This window comes from Leuciscus leuciscus (genome assembly GCF_965113295.1).
Source record: "Leuciscus leuciscus genome assembly, chromosome: 12".
Taxonomy (NCBI): Eukaryota; Metazoa; Chordata; class Actinopteri; order Cypriniformes; family Leuciscidae; genus Leuciscus; species Leuciscus leuciscus.
In genome coordinates, this window is record NC_138736.1 from 39,900,403 (window position 1) to 39,923,897 (window position 23,495).

The 23,495-nt window shown below is 39.6% G+C and overlaps 2 protein-coding genes and 1 long non-coding RNA gene across 3 annotated transcripts in view; 1 reads left to right on the top strand and 2 right to left on the bottom strand.

Moving 5' to 3' along the window:
* The window catches only part of LOC309511654 (beta-2-microglobulin-like), a gene marked incomplete at its 3' end in the record, with an annotated part of 46,267 nt that extends 41,867 nt beyond the window's left edge, over positions 1 to 4,400 (bottom strand). The window contains exons 1-2 of the mRNA XM_082186879.1: positions 3,825 to 4,400; positions 872 to 1,150 (exon numbers count right to left, since the gene is read on the bottom strand). Of these exons, the coding sequence (XP_082043005.1) occupies positions 872 to 1,150; positions 3,825 to 3,963 (418 nt within the window). The 5' untranslated portion in view covers positions 3,964 to 4,400. The remainder of the gene's footprint in view (positions 1 to 871; positions 1,151 to 3,824) is intronic.
* Positions 4,401 to 5,515: 1,115 nt separating this feature from the next.
* LOC309511444 lies at positions 5,516 to 7,315 on the top strand. Its single transcript, XR_014210626.1, has 3 exons — positions 5,516 to 5,578; positions 6,447 to 6,656; positions 6,757 to 7,315. It is a non-coding gene; the product is annotated as an uncharacterized lncRNA (long non-coding RNA).
* Positions 7,316 to 12,898: 5,583 nt separating this feature from the next.
* The window catches only part of tgfbr2a (transforming growth factor beta receptor 2a), a 30,456-nt gene continuing 19,859 nt past the window's right edge, over positions 12,899 to 23,495 (bottom strand). Inside the window, exons 6-9 of the mRNA XM_082186530.1 lie at positions 20,555 to 21,318; positions 19,482 to 19,623; positions 17,941 to 18,065; positions 12,899 to 14,134 (exon numbers count right to left, since the gene is read on the bottom strand). Coding sequence (XP_082042656.1) covers positions 13,982 to 14,134; positions 17,941 to 18,065; positions 19,482 to 19,623; positions 20,555 to 21,318 — 1,184 coding nt within the window. The 3' untranslated portion in view covers positions 12,899 to 13,981. The remainder of the gene's footprint in view (positions 14,135 to 17,940; positions 18,066 to 19,481; positions 19,624 to 20,554; positions 21,319 to 23,495) is intronic.

Consider the following 23,495-nt stretch of genomic DNA (forward strand, 5'->3'; position numbering starts at 1 on the left):
ACTCATGCCACCGACCTCGCTCCATTCCCCCCGGCTCTCGTCCTCGTCCTGCTCAGTCCTACACAGTCAGAACTGCTCATCTTTCCTCTATCAGAGTTCAATCTGATCTTCACTTCATTTTCATCATCAAAGCTGCTCATCTGATCTAGAAAAAATACAGCAGATAATATAAAACTTAATGTTACATATCATTATCTGATCAAAACACATCACTAAACACTAGACTGGTGTTAGTACCTGCAGTTTGGACTGAATTTTGATTTGATTTGATTTAATACCTGTGTATGAAGGATGATATTCTGTTCTCTTAATCATCTTCTTTCTACTATTATCAGCATTACTGCTCATCTTAATTATAGAAAATACAGCAGATTATGTTTTTTTTTTTAGCTTGAGTACAAACAGATATCACATTTCAATTCTCATTTGTTATTGATCTTGACTTGTCCATCAAATAAATAAAAAATGTTTAAAAATCTCATCATCATCAAAATCTTTACTAATATTTCTACTGTCATACAGTATATACTGTCAAAACATCACTCATTATGAAATGTCTAAAACTAGGATGTTTAAAATCAAGACATTTAAAGCAACAGTGTTCAAAATTCAGAACTCACCTTTTGAACTTTTCTCTAGGCAGAGAAACCCAAATACACATGAGGACTACAACTAGAGCTAGAGCTAGAGATAGAATGAATAATACTTGTACTGTAATTGTTTGTGACCAGCAACATCAGTGTTATGTTCTCTTTCTACATACTGAGAGACTTGTATTTAGTTTTATATGACAATTATGCAGAAGCAGTGTTACTGTATAACGGCAATTCTTCACATATTCACTCAAGACTGAATTTTTGATAATATTTACCCCACTTTATTGAAACTGGTTGTTTCAGACTGCTGTGAGTGATCAAACAGTCGTAAGATCCTTCACGGTTTCTGTCGATCTTCACACTGATTCTCATCTGAAAGGTTTCATCATCATTTGGTCTGATTCCAGAAGATGTTTGATCCTCAACAATGTATTTGTTCCTTCTAATGTTCATCTGGACATCTCTGGGGTAGAAACCAGTGGCCAGACACGTCAGAAACAGTTTACTTTCATCATCAGGAGCTTTCCTCATAGAGACATGAACAGCTGGTGAACCTGGAGCAGAAAATAAGTATGCAAATAAACATTTACAAAGACTTTTGTGTAAAAAAATAAATAAAAAAGTCTTTATATTCATTAAACAAAGACACATTTTGTGAGTAAACGATAACAAGAAGTATAGAAACAACGTCTTGGTTATGTATGTAACCCTCGTTCCCTAAAGGAGGGAACAGAGACGTTACATTGACGTCACCGACGTATTGGGATCTCGCCTGAGAGACAAACGAACAATTGTGACGACGGGAAGTAACATCTCCATTCCCTCCTTCAGTCGGTCACATTCAACGTTACTGACGTATTGGGATCCCTAATAAAGCGGCACTTACAGTGCCCTGCGTAGGCATTACAATCCCCCTGCAACCCTTGAGGCGGAAGATGGAAGAGGGCTTATGCAGAGACTGTCGATCACTGCTGTTCCCACTCAGTGAGACTATAGGCTAGTTGCACGTGGCCGCCATTTTGGATTTCGGATCAGCGAGTGTGCGCTGATCAACTTCCGGTTTCACATTACGCCCGGTGCAGGGAGCCGGAGAAAGCTGAAATTTATCTTTTATAGTTGTTTATAGAATCAATTATCACTTAAAATACTACTAAGATCCATATTACTATCACACGAGCCAACGAACACAATTAGGACAGTACAAGATAGGGAATGTCTCTGAGGTGGCTCCGGCCCAGTTAGGAAGGAGTCAACACTCGGAGAGACGGCAGAGGGAAAGTCACCGTAGGGAGCCGTACCGTGGAAGAATACACATATGGGATTGCCAAAGGGGACACAACATATGGATACCCAGCCCAGCACAGGTTCCACCAGTGCATACGAGTGTTCGGCCTTGTGTCGGACGCTCCGGCACTGCCAAGGGAGGTGGAGGAACTCAACAGGGTTCGCCAAACGGGTAACTCACTGGAGCAAATAAGCGGACATATCCGGTTCATATAGGAAGGGATTGGCGAAAGTTATTTACTGGCTATGGCAAGCGAGTACACAGGAGGATACCGGCTCTACACAAAGGCTATAGAACCTAGCGAACGTGTTAGGTGTTTCCCACCCACATCTCTCAAAATATCTGTCAGCGAGCCGCCTTGTGCCAACGCCCAGGAAGTGGACACCCCTAGTGAAGTGGGCTCTTAACCCGAGCGGGCAAGGCACGCCAAGGCGATGGCATCCACTATCCAGTGGGCTAACCTCTGCTTGGAGACAGCATTTCCCTTCTGCTGGCCTCCATAACAGACGAAGAGCTGGTCTGAGGTCCTGAGGCTTTGCGTTCTGTCCATGTATAGGCGCAGAGTGCGAATGGGACAGAGAAAAGCCAGGGCTGGGTCTGCCTCCTCCAGGGGCAGCGCTTGCAGGTTCACCACCTGGCCCCTGAAGGGAGTGGTGGGAACCTTAGGAGAACTGTCTTCATGGACTCTGCTGACCGGTTCAAAATGGGCTCTCTGAAGTTCTTTTAGCACCAGTGAGAGATCGGTGTGAGCGGTGCAACACTTACCTGGTTCCATGGTCAGGCAGAGGGTGTGTGAGACGGCTTCACTGTGGCCTCGAGACACACTGATGCCAACTGCCGATAAAAGAGGAGGTCAAAGGTGGCAAGGTATAGCGTCGCACACCGCCAACTGCGCTCTCTTGGGACCAAAAGACAGGGGAAATTGCTCTTTTCATTTAAGTTTTAGCGGCGGAACAAAAAGAAAACTGTACACAAGATTCTCCGCCCGGCCCTCCTCCAGGGTGCTTTTAGGGGAAGCCCTCACTGTAATCCTCACATCACTCTGGCTATTCGCTGAAGTAGCCCTCTTCTGGCCAGAAGAGGAACTAGATCGTGGTATAGGTGAGAGGACCCCACCTCTCTCTTGTGACCGTCAGCCGGCGCGAGGAAATGACTGCACCCAGAAACACACGGGTGGAATGACATCTTGAAAAAGTCACAGTGTCACACCTGTGTAAGCTCTTTCAGAAATAACTCTCTTTAGGTGATGACCACGGCACAACTGTAGGAAAATAGAGCAAGCCTGTAGTGTGCGCTCACTCTCACTGAACCGTCACGCAACAGGCTGTATGAACAGCAACTCAAGCTATGAAAACGGATGTTGTTTTTCAGACTCAGCTGTAGAGATCGCAGCACCCGCTGTCACGGCGTGACACCAACACCAGGATAAAGGGCTTCTTCCTGAAGAGCACACTCTTAGGAGACTGAAAGCAAGAAACGAAACAACTGCTCGGCTCCGAAGTGAAAGGCAAATGTGCATTGGATCCGCTTCTTTATTTAAACCCGTGCTGCGTGGCGTAGGGCGAGATGCAAATCTCACACGCCAATCTTCATTGGCTCGTTTAGTTTACTCTCAGGCAAGATCCCAATACGTCGGTGATGTTGGCGTAACTTCGAATGTGACCGACTGAAAAGGGAACCCTTGCATACATGAGCACAACCTTCAAATATAGCCTATATATTTTCATAATTGCAATTGCAATGTGAAGGGCTGCTGATGTGTCACTACAGAGAAAGTTAAATAAAACATTTAAAAAAAGATTTCAACATTTCTGAATGTGTCTTCAACATTTTTACACCTTCAACTCATCAGAATTTATTTTATACTAAATGATGACCTGCTGAACTTGTCACACTCACACACAGAGACAGGAGATAATTAAAGTGATCTGATCAGAACTTACTCTTATTTGTGTTGTCAAATGTAGAGATCAAGTTTACACAGTTCTTGAGGAAATGTTTGATGAACTGGTTTCGTTCTGTGTGACGATCCCATTTTATTTTAGTTTCTTTGGCTTTGGGGCTTTTATCAATCCACTGCATAGTGTCAAGATTAAAGGATATAAGATCTTCTTCATCAAATCCATATTCATCAAAGACAGTCAGATTCACTGATCCATCAGGAAGTTTCTCCAGTTCACAGCCAATTATTCTCTGAAGAACATGATCTACAATCACAGAACAAAATCACTAATTAGACGCTATTAATTATTAAACTATAATCCCTGATACTTGATACTAGAAAACGACGACAGAGTCCTGATCTGATGTATGAACCAGTCTCTAGAATCAGGAGGATCTTCAGGAGCTTCAGTCCAGTCTTTATCAGTCAGAATCCAGACTCGTTCTTCATTACTGAAGTGTTTGATCCGTCTGTCATCATAAACACACACAGCACTGAACTCTGGGAATGAGTCTGATTTGGTCAGGACTGTAAACTTGTAATGGAGGAAGTGTTTCTCTGAGGAACAAATGAAACACAAACACATTCTGTTATCCAAGAATACATTACACCAGTGATCAGATGTTTTAAAGTCACCATGAAATCAATATGGACACGACTATTTGAAATGTTAAACACACACTAAACTATAAATCAAATAGTAGCTAAAAGTGAAACACTAGATATTAAAAGAAACAAAATCTCCAATATTGACCTTACAATAGTATCATGATACCCTGCAAGTTTAAGTGAATGGAAAGATACAGACAACCTAGGAAGTGCTTATTGTCCAATACTTTGTAAAATATATATATAATATGTATAATGTATATAATATGTAAATATATAAGCCCTATATGCTGATGATAGAGCTTTCTGAAACGAGGTAAAATATTAATCCTTATAAATGAGGGTTTAAACTATTACAAACTCATATGACATTTAATAAATAGAAACAAATTATAAAATGAAATTTTCAATGAATGCTGAAAATATACTAAATCTAATAAGATTTTGAATAGAAAAAGGATCTCTCATACGGAGCATTAAAGAGGTCTAGTCTATGAATGTGTGATATATACTGTAGAGCTGCAGCTAAATCAAATAAAATAAAATACAACACAGAGCTTTAATGAATTAGAATAGAAGCAATGAAAACTACTTCAATTAATGCACTAGAAAGGAATGAAATGCTATTAGAACTGCACTGAACAAAAACAAGCACACTCTAAAAACTAATTCAGAGGACCTTTAGTCATTACTTAAATATATATATTGTTGTGAAATAAAAAATCAAGTTCTGAGATGCTGTTAGACTTTTTACTTGTAATTGTTATTTTATTGAGCTGGGATGACTGTAAAAAGTCGTTCAGTGCTATCGTCCATATGACTTCATTTTAAAAACTATATTTATTCCAATAAATTAATTTATTTTTCTTTCTTTGTTTTTTTTAGTTATCAATAAGTAAAAAGTGTGAATATTTTCGTAACTTAATATTTTCTATAATAAAATTGATTTCATTGGACTTCACCATAAATTGATTTTACAAAACTCATTTTAAAAGTTTATACCAGACGTAAAAAGACACGACCCGCCCACCCGCAGCAACGGAAGAACAAGCGGCCCGGGCAAATTGTTCACTCTCGTCTGTTTCAGGAGTTTATTCGACCAGGGTTTTCCACGGAGCCGGATAATTTATACTTCACGTACCCCATGTAAGTAACTCTTTGTATTGTTAAAAGTTTGATTTTACCCTAATTAACGTGTTTGTGTTGTGCAATCTGCAAAAGCATAACGTTACGTTAGCTCTGTTTCCTACAAACTTTTGCGACCCGCCAAATTTGAATGTGCTCTATCTCAAACAGCTCGTTAACTTGAGCCACATACTGTATAAATCTACATGTGTGTGCAATGTATAAGTTATGTTGTCTTTGTGTGATAGTTTAATGTTTCAGAGGTGTTTCTAACTTCAAAAACATTGTCGTTGCTTCGACATAGTTTAGGAGTGGACGTAAGTTACAGACACACACGAAGCCACACAGCTAACTTAACGTTAGCTGAGTGATTAGCTATAGTCCAAAGCTGTTTAATTATGGTAAAGCATAGTTAAGGCAAATATACGGCAGTTCATCTTTCACAAATGTGTACGCTCACAATGTACTCTATGCATAGGCCTAACTCATAACCCAAATTTCATATTTCTATTGCTCTGTAATTATTGGGTGCAGATGTCTAACTCCTGCCTATTGATATATTTATATTTTGTTAATGCATTTTAAAACCATTTGTTTAAGTGAAAATATTTTTTTTGACTAATTTATTTGTATTAACATCCCTCCTCCCAATATTGTAATTAGTTATGCCTGTAGGTGCTGTATGATGATATCATTACAAAAATTCAGTGGGGTTTTTACACGAGGTTTCAGATTATTTTCTAAGATAAGTTCTGCGATGAACTAAAGTTAATCAATCTTGTTTTGTTCACCAGGATAATCTTCACTTGTATTTTAAGTGTATTTTTTAAAGGGCTTTCATCACACTTGTATTCAAAAGGCTAACTAACTTTTTTTTTTCTCTCCCCAGATGGGATGGCCCTGTAAATTGTGCAGCACTGTGGTACAAGGAAAGAGTGACATTTTAAAGCATTGTATACTGCATCAGGGGACCTTTGGACACGGCCATGCCTTGCCTTGTATTCATATAGATTGCCCATGTTCTTTTAAATCCTGGAGTACCTTCCACTCTCGCCTCTCAAGATACCACCCAGAAGCTAAATCCCTTAATTCACCACAAGTAAGTCTTTCATTTACGAAGAGGATTTTTTTGAACACATATTTGTTTTCCATCAACAAATGAGATTGTTTGTCTTAAATACTTCATTTTTATCTCAAAGGGGGCTGCAGAGACCACTGTTCATGAGGACCTGAAAAAGAAGGATATGAGCATCTATGTCTGCCGTGAGCCAGATGCAGTAGGAATCATCATTGAGGGAATACCAGTCCTTACCAATCTTGGAAATCTGGCCAAAGCATGCTGCTTGGGTTGACATATGCACTTAATCTCGAGTATCCATCCAAGGTTTCAAAAACATTTGAGGTGTTTCAAAGACTTTTCATGGGACTTGACACACTGTGCCCAAAACCAAGCCCCAAGTTCATGACTCTGAAAAACAAGCTCCTTGCCTAGGCACTCAGACATGACAGACTGTCACTCTGCACTTGTGAACATCTGTTTTCTTTGTCTGTTCAACATCATTATACATTGGACATAACATTGAATTTTTCAGGATGTTATAATGGTTTGTCCTTGTCATGTTTTATACTATGCTGCAGGTCATACTTTCTGGTGTGAAAAAAGTTTATATTTTATACACACAAAATAGCCCTGCTGTGAAGCTGCACTTTAAAAACTGGTCAGTTAGTGGGATCAGTGAGATGTTTAACTAAAGATGTTTAAAAATATTTCCACACGCTGTAAAGGTATTATGCTAAGCTGTACTTTTTAAGTTGAGGAGATGATCATGCTTGTGAACTGTAATGTAAGTGTTAATGTTTCAATATTATGTACACAATGTACTGTAAATGTGTTTTACTAACCAGCAGTTTATAAGCTGCAATGATTTAATAAATGTTGGAAATTGACATAGTAGCACCTAATTATTTGAAGCCGTTCCAAAACAAAGAAAGGGCAAATTGGTCAAAATTAATTAATCAGAAGACATTAACTAGTATTTTTTCATTTAAATGTTACCTATTTTAATTAAGTCTAATGTGTATAATATGCTGGTATGTTTTACATTGATTGTACTCAATTTATTGGCTTTTTCTGAAAATGCTACTTAATATTTTTGTATACATTGAAATGCACATTATTAAGTTGTCCTTACTCAAAATATCAGTTAGTTCACTAAACTTGCAAAAAGTAGTTGGAAAATGTTGCCTTAATTTTTTTGAGTTGAATCTAAGTAACAGTTTTTACAGTGACAAATTATGCCTATTGATTCAATATACTATCATGACTTGTCAGAGTTGAACATTTTCAGTTAATCAAAAATTAATTTAATTTTAAGTTCTGTTAATGTAAAAAACAATTTGATGACGTGTAAACGGTCCACAGTTTCCTTGCGCATGTTCAAGGCCAGAGGAGTGTGGCCACAGCTGAAACTCGCTGAAGCGTAATGTGGTGAATGGTAAGTAATTTTATGCTTACACATATTCGCATTCGCTCAGGATTCTGTTGGTGATAGCCTACTGTAACCGAATACCGAAATCTGGAAGTCCTTACTCTGAAATTTGAGCAGTGTTGATAGTATACGTTAGTCTGTGTGCCGAGGTTAAGTTAGCTAGTAGCTGTAGCCTGTCACTGATTGAGTATAGCTAACATTATACTATTTGTTCAGATACTTTGCTCAAAACAAGTCGGAGTTATGTAGGGCCCTATGAATTCCGTTTTAGTTTTCCAAATTTCGTTTTTATTGTTTACAATTGTGACAGGCGCCCGCATGTTACTGAGAGAACGAGCAGAGAGAGAGATACACCCAGTGGCGTAACTTTGTTTTAAAAAGTGGGTGGGACAGGTGGGGTGGGGGGGTTGCTAATAAAATGCTAAATCAGATATATGAACAATAACATTACGATGACCTTCAATCGATTTAAATAGTAGGCTACATGGGGTTTAATTTGTCGTTTAATGAGATGTAACCTGATATATGTATCCGCTGCTTGACTAACGTGTATCTTAATGGTCCAGTGGTAGAACTTTCGCCAACCGTGTCAGAGGTTCTGGGTTCTAATCTGCTCTCGCATAATTTTTTTTTTTTTTTTCTCATATAATTTTTTTTTTTCTCATCAAAACCGTTTATGTTCATCAGTGGTTGTATATCAAGCAGGGGCACGTTTGTGTGCATTATGTTTTGTGATTTCACCAGAACGAATAGAGAGTATCCGCAACGGACTGAAGCGCGCGTCCGAGTGAAGACTGTGCGGTCCACCGAAAACACTGTATCCGCGCCACTGATCGCAGCGCCAACGAGCACTTTGATCACTTGATTTAAAAAACACATTTGAGCGCTAGATCGTCTTTTATTTAAAAAACGAACGAAATGAATGCTCTGCCAGTTAACTGGAGATGTTTTATTTATTTGTAGAATTGGTACATTCGTGCCGCGAGATGTTTTAAAAAGTGATGGGGACAATATCGACCCTGGCAAAAAGTGGTGGGGACATGTCCCACCCGTCCCACCCGCAAATTACGCCTATGGATACACCCTCCTCCGGCCGCGCGCGCGCATTCTCACAGTCTTCAAACTGTCTTGCTCTCCCTCCCTCGCGCATATTAACGTTAATCAAAATTGATATTACCATCAAAATCAATAGAGAATTGACACCATGGTAATAGGTCGGAAGTCCGAAGTTTCACGTTAAGCATTCAGAGATTTTTTTTTCTCCGAGTTACCGCTGGGTGTGAATTGTACTAAAATAACGTTGCCTTATCTTCTCTGAAAAGCGTTCGGCACATTCAGCTGACGAACGAAACCTATCCAGTGATGAAATGTTTTCTGTGTTCAAACTTCACAGAGGCAATTTATGAGATCAATGTAGATCGGAGGAGAACAAAAAAGTGTTGGCTGATTTTTATTGACAGATTGTCACACTCTACAGCCAATGATATCGTTAACAGTGTGCGCGCCTGTCCAATGACAGTGTAGTGAGTGACCATACATTTCAATTGAATGTTTGATTTGAAGTGATAAGTAGCCTACACAGGTTGATTTCTAAGAAAATGTATGCTTTACGTTGTATTAGAAAGGACATGGTAATACAGTTCATTTAAATGTTTTGAAAGGGAAATATATTAAAAGATGAATGTTACATGTATGTTTAAAAGAGTAATCAACTTCAAATCAAATCAAAAGGGCTCAACTTAACTCTTGCAGAGATCAACTTAATTATTAAGTTCATGTTACTTAGAAATGTGTTTTATTGTGGCCAAAAAACTCCTTCACCTAACTTAAAACATTATGTTGGATCAACTTAATTACTTGCATTCATGTTGAAAATTATTAAGTTCATGTTACTTAGAAATGCGTTTTATTGTGGCCCAAAAAAAGTAATTCACCATACTCAAAACATCGCTTTGAATTAATGTAATTCTGCCAGTAGTCTTAACATAAAAATTCTAGTGGAAAACGTTAACATATTTTTTTTTGTTGACCCAATGTTTTATTTTTTAGAGTGCACTTGCATGTTGATTAAAACTGTGGTTTGAAAATTGCTGGGAATATGAGAAATATGTTAGAAAATGATTTAGATGGAATATACATAAAAATTCTACAAAAAAATATTATAAACCATTTACCTTGGATATTTCTGGAGTCAACAGATAATTTAGAAATAGCCTAACTAAAAAACGAAAATGAAATGGCTATGAGGTTAGAAAGGAAATTGTGGTTTATTGTGGGTGGAGGAACAAAATGTCCTATAGTAGAAGAAAAAAAAAAAATGTTAGGCTAATATATGAAAAAATATGGGGAAAAAAGTTAGCTTTGGCTTTACATCGCATGCGATCTACTCGTACAATATGAGCTGGTAACATTGCTGTAAAACTCACATAGCCTAAGGAAGATTTCCAAACCCAATTCGAAAAAAGGGCTGTTTGCAAACGATATGCGAAAATATGACTGCTAAAACTTAATTTTAAATAGTTAGGCTATGGCCTTGAAGCAAGTAGGTTGTAGGCTATATAGGCGTAATATATAACTATAAATAAATAAATAAACGGGACCCTAAATAAATAAATATATAAATATATATATAACTAACTTACCGCGTGTTTTTCTGTTGCTGAAGTAAAACAAATGAACTCTGCTCTTACCTTGATGCGCATCACTTAGACATGAGTGAAAAATAAGCTCAAACAATACTACGCATATACAGTAAATGTTTTTAAACGAGATCGTGTGATCCATCTTTTCCGCTTATTTTGTTCAGACGACTGCCTTCACTTTTACATTTTTAAACTGTGTTAAGCATGTCTGTGTTCCTGCCGCCCGCTCACACTGGTGGAGTGAAAACGCCGACGCTTGGCCTTAGGCAACAGACAACACAACATTGTTGTGCCGAATTTCACCTCCGGACAAATTATTACCCCAGAATTCGGCACAACACCAGCGCAGTAGGCTATATTTTGTAACATCCTAAAACAAATGGTTATGCCATGTTGGGGTATATACACCTGTAGAAATTAATTTTGTTGAAAGCCCAGATAAAAGTAGCCTAAATGTTCGAGGCAGTTCGACTTGCACGCCCGCTTTTCTTTAGCTAGCCTACTAAAAATAAAATAAATAAATAAATTACGGAAGACTGTATTCTCGTAATTTTGCCTTCAAAATATTACGACTTTATTCTCGAAATATTTCGACTTTATTCTCGAAATGCTACGACTTCTCATAATTTTAGATTTTTTTTTTTAACGTTTCGGTTCAGGGCTTCCGTAATCTATTTACAACATAATAACACACTCTCTCAAATTGTAATGTGTTAATTTTAAATGTGTCATAATTAGTGTTTAATGTTTTGAATGCACGCTCGCTCTGCTGCCAACAACCTCCAATGAAAAGCAAGAGCTCTGGCGAAACAGAAGAACAAATGAGTCAGTTCGTATTTGCTCGGGGAACTTCTGTTTATCAGCGGCCATAAACACGATCTACATTTAAATGCTGTTCTAATTATTTTTGATTGAAATTAATTGAGTTATAAATCATCTTAATAAACAAACAAACCAAAGAGCATCTTCTGAATAATTTGATCGATTTGCTAAAAAAAAAACCTAAAAAAAAAACCTGAATTGGTTTGTAGAATGTGTCTAGTCATCATAACTGAATGAGATTAAAATAGACATGAAACAGTAGGCCTATTTGTAGTTCAATTTACGTCTATAATTTGATATATTGATTTAATTTTATCTATCAGGTGTCTGTATATTACACTGCATGAAAAAATGAAAAGGTTTGTGTTGAATGTAAAATCTGCCCCACTAATTACTGCCCCATTAAAAGGACGTGGGAAAGAAAACCCAACAAAAGAAACAATACAGGAATGTTGGGAGTATTTAAAGTTTCAGTGGCTTGGGTTTGGGTTTGAATGGACAAGGGAAAAAAGAGTGAGGAAAAATGAAATGGAAGCCTTAGATTTCACCACGGCCAATCCAGTTAGTAATGTTCCACCATGGCTTTTTCCAGAAGTATTAATTTCCTGGAAAAGAAAAGACACTGGAGAACGGAGGAAGTGGAAGCTAAAACAAGCATTTACATGAGAAACAGTTATTATAATTATTTAAAGATTTACACAGAAGGATCCAAGAACAAACAGGAATGTGTGGGAGTTGGAGTTCATATCCCAGAATTTTAAATAAATGTCTCCAAAAGACTATCTGACCGGTTATCTATATATACAGCAGAAATGATGGCAGTCATTATTGCATTACAGTGGGTTGAAGAGGTCAGACCTGATAGGGTGGTCCTATGCACAGACTCTTTAGCGGTCATAAAAAGCATCGGTCAGAGAAGACCTACTAATCAAACTTTATCACAGTTTGCTAAGATTACACTGGGGTGGCATAGATGTTCAGTTTTGTTGGGTGCCAGCACATGAGGGGGTTAAAGGGAACGAGATTGCAGACAAACTGGCTAAAGAGGCTTTGCTAAAGGTAATTACAGTTACAATTCCACAAATACAATTCATGTATGTATAGTGCCAATTTATGGAGAGCTCCACCATACAGAGATGGATTGTGGATTACAGTAAATATACATAATTGTTCATGAATGTTATATTTGGTCAGGTATTTGCTAGCTTGAGATCTGTAAATATGTAATGTAAGGCATCTCTGTTCACATGTGTTTTTGTACTGACTGTCATTACTTTGCCCCGCTGATGGTCACTAATGTGGCAGATGATCATAAAAATGATGAAAGGTTTGTGTTTTTTCTGAGATTAATTTGCACTGATGACCAGAAACATGCATATAACACACAATAACATTCACAAATAATCAATGATTTTATGAGTTTTCACAATGATTACATATGCATTACAAAAAAAGTGCTTTTTCTTTTATAAATGTTGCTTTTATAAACTGTATGTTATTGATAGTTCATATTATTAACAGATTTTAACTGATAATCAACATTCATGTAAATGCGATTCACATCAGTCTTTGCTCTGTAAGGCACGCGTGACTGTATTTTCACATTAATAAACAGCTTTACCTGAGAGTCTCAAATACAGCATAATTCATATTTCATCTCTTTAATCCGGATCATCTTTGGCTCACAGTTCTCTTTGGTAATGTCATGTATTTTCCTGTAATTAACACTTAAATCAGCTGGATTTGATCTGATTTATAATCCGGTACATGAAGGTTTTTGTGGCTTTATAATACTGTAAGTTCACAGAGAGTGTCTTGGACGTTCTTGCAGCGTTCACATGTCCCAGAATCCTTTGCGTTTGAATATTGTTCACATCCAGATATGACCTCACTTCCTCTTCCTCCATGTTTCCTCGCGTCAGCGAAGCATATTTTCCCTGAAAGCTTAATGATAATGATACATAACGAGCAACTGACATCATACACGTGCTCTTGATACTGAATATTAGTTCATACACTGCAAAAAAGTCTCGTTTTCCAGTACAAATATCGAAACACTCTTAAATCAAGATAAATTTACTACAGAAACAAAAAGACAAAGATATAAAGTTGATATCCATCAAAATTGAGCGAGTTTGTGCTTAAAACAAGAACAAATATCTGCCAAAAATGTCGTTTTCCTTTGAATCAAGTTTGTTTTCCGAATCCATTCGCAGATTTTCTTGATTCATTTTGACAAATTCTTCAGAAAACAAGACTTAATATCTTCAGTCATAGTGAATCTCCAGTAAATGTGTGCTGATATAAGAGTGTTTAGATGTCTGTGCTGGAAAACGAGACAGAAACACTGAGGAAGAGTTTTCTGCAGTTTAGCTGAGTAAAATACCCTGTCCTGACGCGTGTAAATGTTCATGCTCCTGTAAAGTGCGCGTGTCACACGTGTGTCTGCATGTCCGTGATCAGGCGTTGCTCTACTTGTCGTCGCTCCCAGAATCCCCTGTGCTCTTGATGATGTCAGAGCTGATGATGTCACTGAAGCGCTCCACGACACACTGCGCCGTCAGTCGGGCCTCGGGGTCGTGATCCCAGCACTCCTCGATGGTGGAGCTCAGAAGATGAATGCCCTGAACACACACACACACACATATATCCATCAGATGATGGCAGAACCTCACTGAGAGCCTCACAAACACTTCTGTTTAGTTTCATCACATTTACGGTCATACATGATTATACATTTTCATTTCAAAAGCGTTTTGCGCTATGCTAAGCGCTAAATGTCAGAGGGCGCATGCTCATGCGGCGACCCGCAGCAGGTTCCTTTCGGCGTCCTGTGTTTGATGTTTTTAGTGAGTTTTACTCATGTCTTTTTACGATTGTGATGAACAATTGCTTCCGAACATTACACTATTGATCTAAAGAAAAATGGAGCTTTTAATTATCGCTGCCTTGTGGACTTTGATCAACTTAAAGGGTAACTAAACCCCTGGTCAGAGCCTGACTCCACCCACTGGAAATATTTGAAAAATGCTGAAAAGTGGGCAGACCCCAGCGGAGACAGAGGGGACGAACCGAGGGCGGGGCTGAGCGGGGGGGCGTGCACCTGAGACCCGCAGTGACTGAGTGATTGACACTTCAATCTCCGAGGATACGATATATCAGAGATCAACTGATACAATGGAATATGCAGAATTCAGTCACTGCATTACAGTTGGATTTCCCGATTGTATTCATCGAAGGGAATATAGTAAATCTGCGACTGGAGATAACTCAAGTAAAGCGAAGAAAAGGAAGCGTGGAAAAAGAGGAGGAGTCAGGCAGCGACTAAGGAAACAACACTTAATCAGTTTGGGGAAATGTTCAGTCCTTACAGAATAAACTTGATGAGCTACAAGGGAATGTTCGTTTCCTCCGGGAATATAGAGACAGTTGCGTCATGGCATTTACAGAGTCTTAGATCGAGCAAGACTTGGACAGCGATCTGTTTATTGATGGATTTGGTACCCCATTTCGCCCGGATCGGGAAGCAGTCACAACAGGTAAATCGCGTGGAGGTGACGTGTCTTAGGGGCTGTTTACACCTGGCCACTTCATGCGTTTTCTCAGATCAGATAGCTATCCGATCGTGAAAAGACCATGGGCCCTATTTTAACAATCTGAAACGCAAGTATCAAGCGCGAAACGCAAGTAACTTTGTGGGCAGATCTTGGGCGCTACCGGCGGGATAAATGACTCTTGCGCCCGACGCAAATCTAAAATGTGTTGGTCTGAAGTAGCTTCATTATTCATAGGTGTGGTTTGGGCGTAACGTGAAAAATCAATCAGAGCGACATCTCACATTCCCTTTAAGAGCAGGCGGTTCTCCATGGCGGTTTTCCATGGCGGTTTGCTATTATAACGGTGGATTTGCCAGGCGCGCGCCAGGAGCGGTTCACAGCCGAGGAGACCAACGTTCTCGTCAGGGCCGTAAAACACAGAGAAGTGACATTGGGGATGGAGAAACACACCCAAATTAGCTTCAGTTAAACAGGCGTATGATAATTTGGGTAAATGTGTAAGCTAGATGTATGCCTATTTTTTCACTTCTTCATGGACACAACAATGATTTCCCTCGTGTGTTAATATTGTTCCTTGTAATAATGTATGGTTTGCAAAAATGAGAACTGCTGCTTCTGTGTGTAGATGAGATAAGCAAAGTGTATGTGCGTTGTGCACACGCTACATTATGGCCAAGCATGCGCCCTTAAAATAGCATATGAATAACATGCGCGACGCGCCACTGACTTTAGACGAGGTTTCTCCTGGTCAGTGGCGGAATTGTTTTCTGAAACTGCAAAATAGCACCAGGGAACGTTTGCACCGGAACACGCCTCCTCTTTTCGCTGAACCGCCCCCGGGAGCGAAAGTTCATTCCCTAATTTACCGGCGTGCGTCTGTGGAGGGAAAAGTCCGCTGTGTGTCGGGTGCAAAATAGGAATGATACATGCGTCGCTGTACAAAGTCAATTGCGCTGGGTGCAAGATAGGGCCCCAAGTGTAAATGCCCTCCGAAACGCATTCGAGACGGATTTGAATCCGATCGCTCAAACCACTTCAGGAGGAGGAGGTCTGGGCCGCATTCCAGACGAAACTGAACAAGTGTAAATGGCATCTGGTTGTTGAAACCACATATGTGAATTTTCAATTTAAAAAAAAATAAACGTGTGAGAGTGTGTTATAGGCCAATCTAAAGTATTTTATTTGATGTGGTGCAAAAACTGCAGAACATTTCACCCGAAGCACCCAATCTTATTATTGGAGATTTGAATCATGAGTCCCTAAAAAAGCCTCTGACAAAATTTTTTATCAATATGTAACTTGTCCAAGCAGGCAGACTAAGACGTTCGACCAGTAAAGTTTAGTTTACAGAAGAAGAAGAAGCTGTCTTACAATCAAGGAGGGACAATAGAAAGAGAAGCAGCAGAAAAGGAGGTTAAAGTGGAAATTGTAAAGGCTAAACAATGGTATAAAAGCAAGGTAGAGAGTAAACTGGCTGAGAAGAACATTGCTTCAGCTTGGTTCGGTGTGAAAACCATAGTAGGTATACAGCAAACTGTGAATAGAGGTAATATTGTCATGGATGGTTTCAGTTCAAATAGTGAGCTTGCCAATGCTCTTAATAATTTTTATTTGAGATTTGATCAGTTTGATTTTAAGGATGAAGTTGATGAATTGAGATGTACATATAAAGATAATCATCATCTCATCCTGGAAGAGAGAGCAGTTGAAAAATCCTTTCTTTCACAGAAGTTAAATAAGAGTCCTGGTCCAGACAATATTTGTGGCAAGCTTCTGAAATACTGTGCAGGACGATTAAGTTCTATCTACAGTGATGTCTTTATACCTACAACCTAACCTGTGGAAGCACGCTGTTATTATCCCGGTCCCTAAAAAGAATAGTACCAAGGCTTTAAATGATCTCAGGCCAGTTGCCCTCACTTCTCTTGTAATGAAATCTTTGAAAAGCTTGTGAAGATGGAGATTGTGAGTCAAACTGAGCGAGCTCTAGACCCTGTGCAGTTTGCTCATAGAGCACATAGAGGAGTAGCCTGACTACGTCAGACTTCGTACTTCCGCTCAATTTCATTTCGCTTCTGTACTCAGTCTGAGACAGCGTCATAGCTTTCCGTTTTCCTCCGGCCTGAAAACAGCCGGCCAATCAACGAACAGAGGGCGGGCTGAGAGCCGTGACGTAGACGCTGATTGTACCGTGGATGCGTAGATTTACTTCACATAATCTGCAAAAGTCGTTCACAGCCATGTTCACTCCAATTCGCTCGATGGTTTTGTTTTCGCATCATACATGTGTTTACAGTGGAAGTTATATGCGGCTGAGCATGCGCATAACACACGCCATAACCAAACGTTATGTGATTGGCTTACGGGTAACCAGTGATTTTAAACTTCAGACAAGCGCCCCCCCGCGAGAAAGAAAATTGTTATGATCTTTCTTAGAAGTTTTTATGCTTTGGACAATGTTTTTTAATGTTATATTTTAATGTTCTATGTTTACTGTTTTTTTGGGGGGGGGGATTGTCTTATGTATGGATTGCTGAATCTCCTGTCTGCATAAAGACACATTGACCTTGACCTTGTCTTAATCATGGGAATTACAATATGGCCTAATGTGATTATTAAACTTCAAAAGGCTGTTAATGTAATTAAATAAAATCTTCTGTTGATTGATTATGACTATGTTTACTTTATGGTGTTTATATTGAATGTATGGATATATTAGGCATATATTATCAACTGTTTCAGTCTTTAGTTGTGTCTTCTGCTGTGAAACGTCAGCCCGGGTCAGTGCTGCCATCTTGTGGAACAACTGATCACTGCAAAACAAGTTCAGTGCGCATGCAGTGTGTGTTACAGAAGTGTACTGCGGGCTTTACCATGTGGTTGCTCCAGCTGGCCGGTATCTCCGGTCTCAGTCGATCTCTGATGACATCATCCTTCATGCTCTCCACACACGGATGCTCCTTCAGCTTCCCGAACGGAGGCTCGTATTCCCGCACATCTGCACACACACACACACACACACACACACATCAGTCATGTTTTTGGTCCAGAAAGTTTATTTTATGTCATTTTGATCATATTTTTTCTATTTTTCTTGCATTTTTTTTTGTTGAGATTTTTTATTTAATTTAATTTACCTTAAAATTACTAGATTTGATCAATAAATAATAAATAAATAAATAGTAATTTAAGCACATTCCTCGCATTCTTTCAACTTAAATAATATAATAATAATATAATCAAAATAACTCACAATTTCATGTAATAACCCGTTTAATTCAGCTCAAAATCTCTTACATTGGGTGTCTCTGCCGACCTCTTGTGGAAAAAATATAATATATAACATGATATTTCATGACTCTTGATGGCTTCTTGATATATATCTCTATTATGGAGCGAATGAGCTGTTCCGCTGGGTCCTAAAGTCATTCCTTTTCAGTGTGCATTTAGATACACATACAGTTTTAGCATTTTTAGTTTGAATTTTGAGCATTTTATGTTTTTCTGTGTGACCTGAAGCATTCCTCGCATTCCTTTCATTCCTAAGATGAATTGATCCTCGAATTTTATGTGTGTGTGTGTGTTTATGCAGCATGTCGTCGTTCAGTGTATGTTTGTGTGTGTGTGTGTTTGTGTAGCATGTCGTCGTTCAGTGTTTGTGTGTGTGTGTGTGTGTGTGTGTGTGTGTGTGTGTGTGTGTCTGTCTGTGTTTGTCCATCCATCCATCCATCTCCTTCCGCTTATTCGGGGCCGGGTCGCGGGGGCAGCAGTCTAAGCAGGGATGCCCAGACCTCCCTCTCCCTGGACACTTCCTCCAGCTCTTCCGGGGGGACACCGAGGCGTTCCCAGGCCAGCCGGGAGACATAGTCCCTCCAGCGTGTCCTAGGTCTTCCCCGGGGTCTCTTCCCGGTGGGACATGCCCAGAACACCTTCCCGGGAAGGCGTCCAGGAGGCATCCGGAACAGATGCCCGAGCCGGTCCAGTGTTCCACGGCCTGGACGAAAACCGCACTGTTCCTCCTGGATCCGAGGTTCTAGTATCGGCCGTGTTCTCCTCTCCAGTACCCTGGCATAGACTTTCCCAGGGAGGCTGAGAAGTGTGATCCCCCTGTAGTTGGAGCACACCCTCCGGTCCCCCTTCTTAAAACTCCTCCTTCTGGAGTTTGTGTGTGTGTGTTTGTGTAGCATGTCATCGTTCAGTGTTTGTGTGTGTGTGTGTGTGTGTGTGTGTGTGTGTGTGTGTGTGTGTGTGTGTTTGTGTAGCATGCTGTCGTTCAGTGTTTGTGTGTGTTTGTGTAGCATGTTGTCGTTCAGTGTTTGTGTGTGTGTGTGTTTGTGTAGCATGCTGTCGTTCAGTGTGTGTGTGTGTGTGTGTGTGTGTGTAGCATGTTGACTCTATGGACGGGCTTTATTACCTCCGGTGGCGCTGCATCTGGACACGATCTCCCACAGAACCAGAGCCATGGAGTAAACATCCGCTTGTTTGAAGGACTCGATGTTCTCCAGGTCCATCCGGGACTCCAGCACTTCTGGAGCCATGTATCGCGCCGTTCCCACCTGAGGAACACACAGGGGCACGGGAACAGGTTTTATCAGCAGCAGAAAAATCTCACTTATACTGAACTTCTGTCACATTATCGATACATTTAACTGTGTTTAATGCTAAATTCATTTTAATATAATTACAGACTTTTATTTTGAAATGTTTCCTTTCCAGCAAAATACCATTGCTATATTTTGGTTACATAAAAAAAAAAATTAAAAAAAAGTTTATAATGAAATACATTCACTTTCATTTTTTTTTTTTCTAAATGAAAGAAAAGCAGAGGATTTGTCTCAGTCCTGCACTCTCAGTTCAGTGTTGCGCCGTGTCATTTCCTCTTTATTATAATGCTTTGATCTTTCTGACATCATAATCATCAACATTGAGCATGTGTGTAAAACAGTGTCCGTTTCTCTTACAGTCTTTAACATTAGTTCATTATTTCTACATGTACACTCACTGAACACTTCAAGCCCAATAATTCTCTGAAAACCAACTGTAAACATAACAGTTATTGCATTTAAAATAATACAACATTTAAAATGATTGCTATATATTTGAGTATGTGTAATTTAAATTATTATAACAAATACTTTTTCCATTTATATTTTATACATATGAATAATTAAAATGTGTAACTATATATATACACAACTTATGTATATATAGTTGGTTAGTTTAAATTTAAATTTACATTTTACTATATATCAAATGTAAATTAAAATTATTACAGGACGCCTGAGATATAAAAAACGCCTGAAAACGCTAGTTTGGACGGAGAGCGTTTATAAACGAAAACGCCGTTTTCAAATGTATCCGGATTAATGTAGACATAGCCTAAGGAACAGCTTTATTTTTATGTTTCCCCCCTCTGAAGTAAAGAGCTGAAAAACTCAGACTTAAGGTGTCATTGTTTCTAACTCTGAGGCATGTGACCGCTCTCACCTGTCCGCTGTTGGCCAGCTCCTCGGGAGACGTGTAGGTATCGAGTCTCAGACTGAGACCGAAGTCACACAGACAACACGTGAGGTCTGACTTCACCAGCACGTTTGGGCTCTTCAGGTCTCGGTGGACGATGGCCACTTTAGCTCGTCCACACGGCGTCCGGTCGGAGTGAAGATGAGCCACGCCTCTCGCCAGCGAACCGCCCAATCGGCACAGCTCGTCCCAGCCAATCACGTGCTGCGACAGGAAGTCCTGCAGGTTTCCTCGCTCCTGATAGGCCGTTATCAGCCAATACTGTTGCGCCGCTTTCCGGTCCTCGGCGGTCAGAAACAGCAGGACGTTCTCGTGCCGAAGCTCCGCGTCGGAGTAAATATCCCACTCGGTTTTCCACGAGGCGTATTCCTCGTACGGGAATATTTTCACGGCCACCGTTTGGAAGGATTGACTAGCGTGTTTGAGTTTGGCTCTGAAGACCTCGGCGAACCGGCCCTTCCCGACGGATGAGTCCAGCTGGATGGGAAGAAGCTCCAGGTTGTGGTTCAGGCTGTTGTCGCACCGGTCGTCGTCGTTCATGATGATGATGGCGCGGGTTTCGCTGTCCGTGTCTTTGGTCGCGGGCGCTTTGAGTTTGTGCTGTCGACACGCGCAGTAGAAGTAGAGGAGCGAGACCAGCAGGACCAGTGCGACCACTGAGGGAACCAGACTGACCAGCAGCAGAGACGGCAGCTTCGGCTCATCCGGTCCGGGAGAAACCGGATCCGCACCTGAAGACAAGACCACAGTTAGTTAATCCTACTTTTAATGGAGCAGCTTTTTTGCTTTTCTTTCTTTATTTATTAAAGGGTACCCACTATGCCCCTTTTAGAAGATGCGATATAAGGCCTCGTTTACACTGTCAGTGAAATATGACCCAATTCCGATTTTTTGCTCATATGTGACACAGATCCGATGTGTTCAATGACAGTGTAAACAGGAAAAAAACGCATGCATTCGGATATTTCGAGATCGGTTTCAGGCCTGAGTTTGTGGTGAGGCCTGAAACTGTGGAAACTGAAAACTGAACGCACGCGCACTGAAAACAGCGAAGCACGCGCACAGAAAGCTGGATGTCAGACGGAGCGTCCCGTGAGTATTAATATGTGGAAATAAATCGGTATAATTGCCAATGCGACTGTCATGTAAAATGGCAGATCGGATTTCGGATTGGATCTGAGGCATTAGGCAACGTCTCCGCGGTTTAATGACGAGAGAAACCCCGACATGCATCTGCAAAGGGACGGATGGCCCGACGAAACGTTGTGTCGTCGTAGGAGAGGAATGTGGACAAACGTTGACACAATATGTTGTACACAACAAAATTTCGGACCCACTGCTCCTCGTTAAAGCCAATATTTAAAGCCAATATGCTCCCACCAGTCCTGAGATCTCTCTCAAACACAATAACTGAAGCACATGTGTAATGATGGCACTGTTCGTCCTCCTTCGCCTATAATCATGGTGATGTTTGGCGAACTTCGCATCGCAGAGCTAGTATCAAGCATATTTCGCGTCCGTCCATCTGTGCAAGAGAAGTTAACCCTTTAAGCATGCACGATGTTTCAGATAGTATGGCAAGTGTAAACACATGAACCGGATATGGATCACAGTTGAAAGAACGTGTAAACGGACAGTCAAAAAAAAAAAAAAAAAGGTAACAAATCAGAATTGGGCATCAAGACCTGCAGTGTAAACGAGGCCTAAGTCTCAGGTGTCCCCATGCGTGTCTGTTAAGTTTCAGCTCAAAATATTTCACAGATCATTTTTGAGTGGAAGGAAAAACATGATGTTTTCGTGCATGTATCTTTAAATGCAAATGAGCTGCAGCTGCTCCGCCCCCTATCCAGAAGAGGGTGGAGCCTTTACAGCTCATGCCTCCGATACTCTACCCAAAACTAAAACATCTGTTTGGTTTTGATGATCATCTCTATCGCAGTCACGCTCACGTGAAATTTCAGTTCATCATCATGAAAGTTTATAATCTGCATGCGTTTTAAAGCCATGTCAGTTTAAACGTCTGATTTATGGTTTTCTGAGCGCACACACATACGAAGCGAAGCACGCGCACAGAAAGCTGGATGTCAGACGGAGCGTCCCGTGAGTATTAAACCATGTTCTCTTTAACATCTTATTGAGCTTAAACTGTCAAATACACACAAAGTTCACATCAACACAGTCAGTTATCGCTATGAACGTAAACAGCAGGGAAAGAAATCGCATGTGTGTATTAGATCTGTGTATTAAAGTGACAGCAGCGTAATATACAGTAACTCCTGAAATATATATGCTGTTAATATGAATCAAACAACAAAAGAGAAACAGAAAATCACTCACTGCATGAGAAGGCTCTATGTTTAATGTGTCATCAATGAAAACAAGGCTGTGAAAATTCAAAAGAGCAGCTGAAATCACCATTTCCAAGATGCTCCAAAATATGTCCACTTATTTTAGCATCATTGAGATACTATCATAGTTTTTGTTAATATTTTGAATTAGATTTTATTTTTTATATCTTCTGTTTTAATTTTAAAATGAAAGGTTCAGCAATTATGTTTTTTTGTTTTGTCATCTTTATTATTTTTTAAAAATGCCAGTATAGTTTTTATTAAGTTTTAGTTTTTAGTTGTGGTTTATTTAATTTTAATTATTTTAATTCTTTGAAAATTAGAAACAAATAGCAAAAAAAAGAAAAGAAAAAAAGTTAAAGAATATAAACTTAATTCAAAGGAAAAACTATATTATTTTTTGGTCTATTTGTTCTTGTTTTAAGCACAAACTCCTTTCATTTTGATCAGTTTTTTAGAAAACAAACAACATTAATGTCCTTTTCCATCTCAAATGTATCTTGCTTTAAGGATGTTTATATATTTGTACTGGAAAACAAACATTTGGATGGACATTTGGT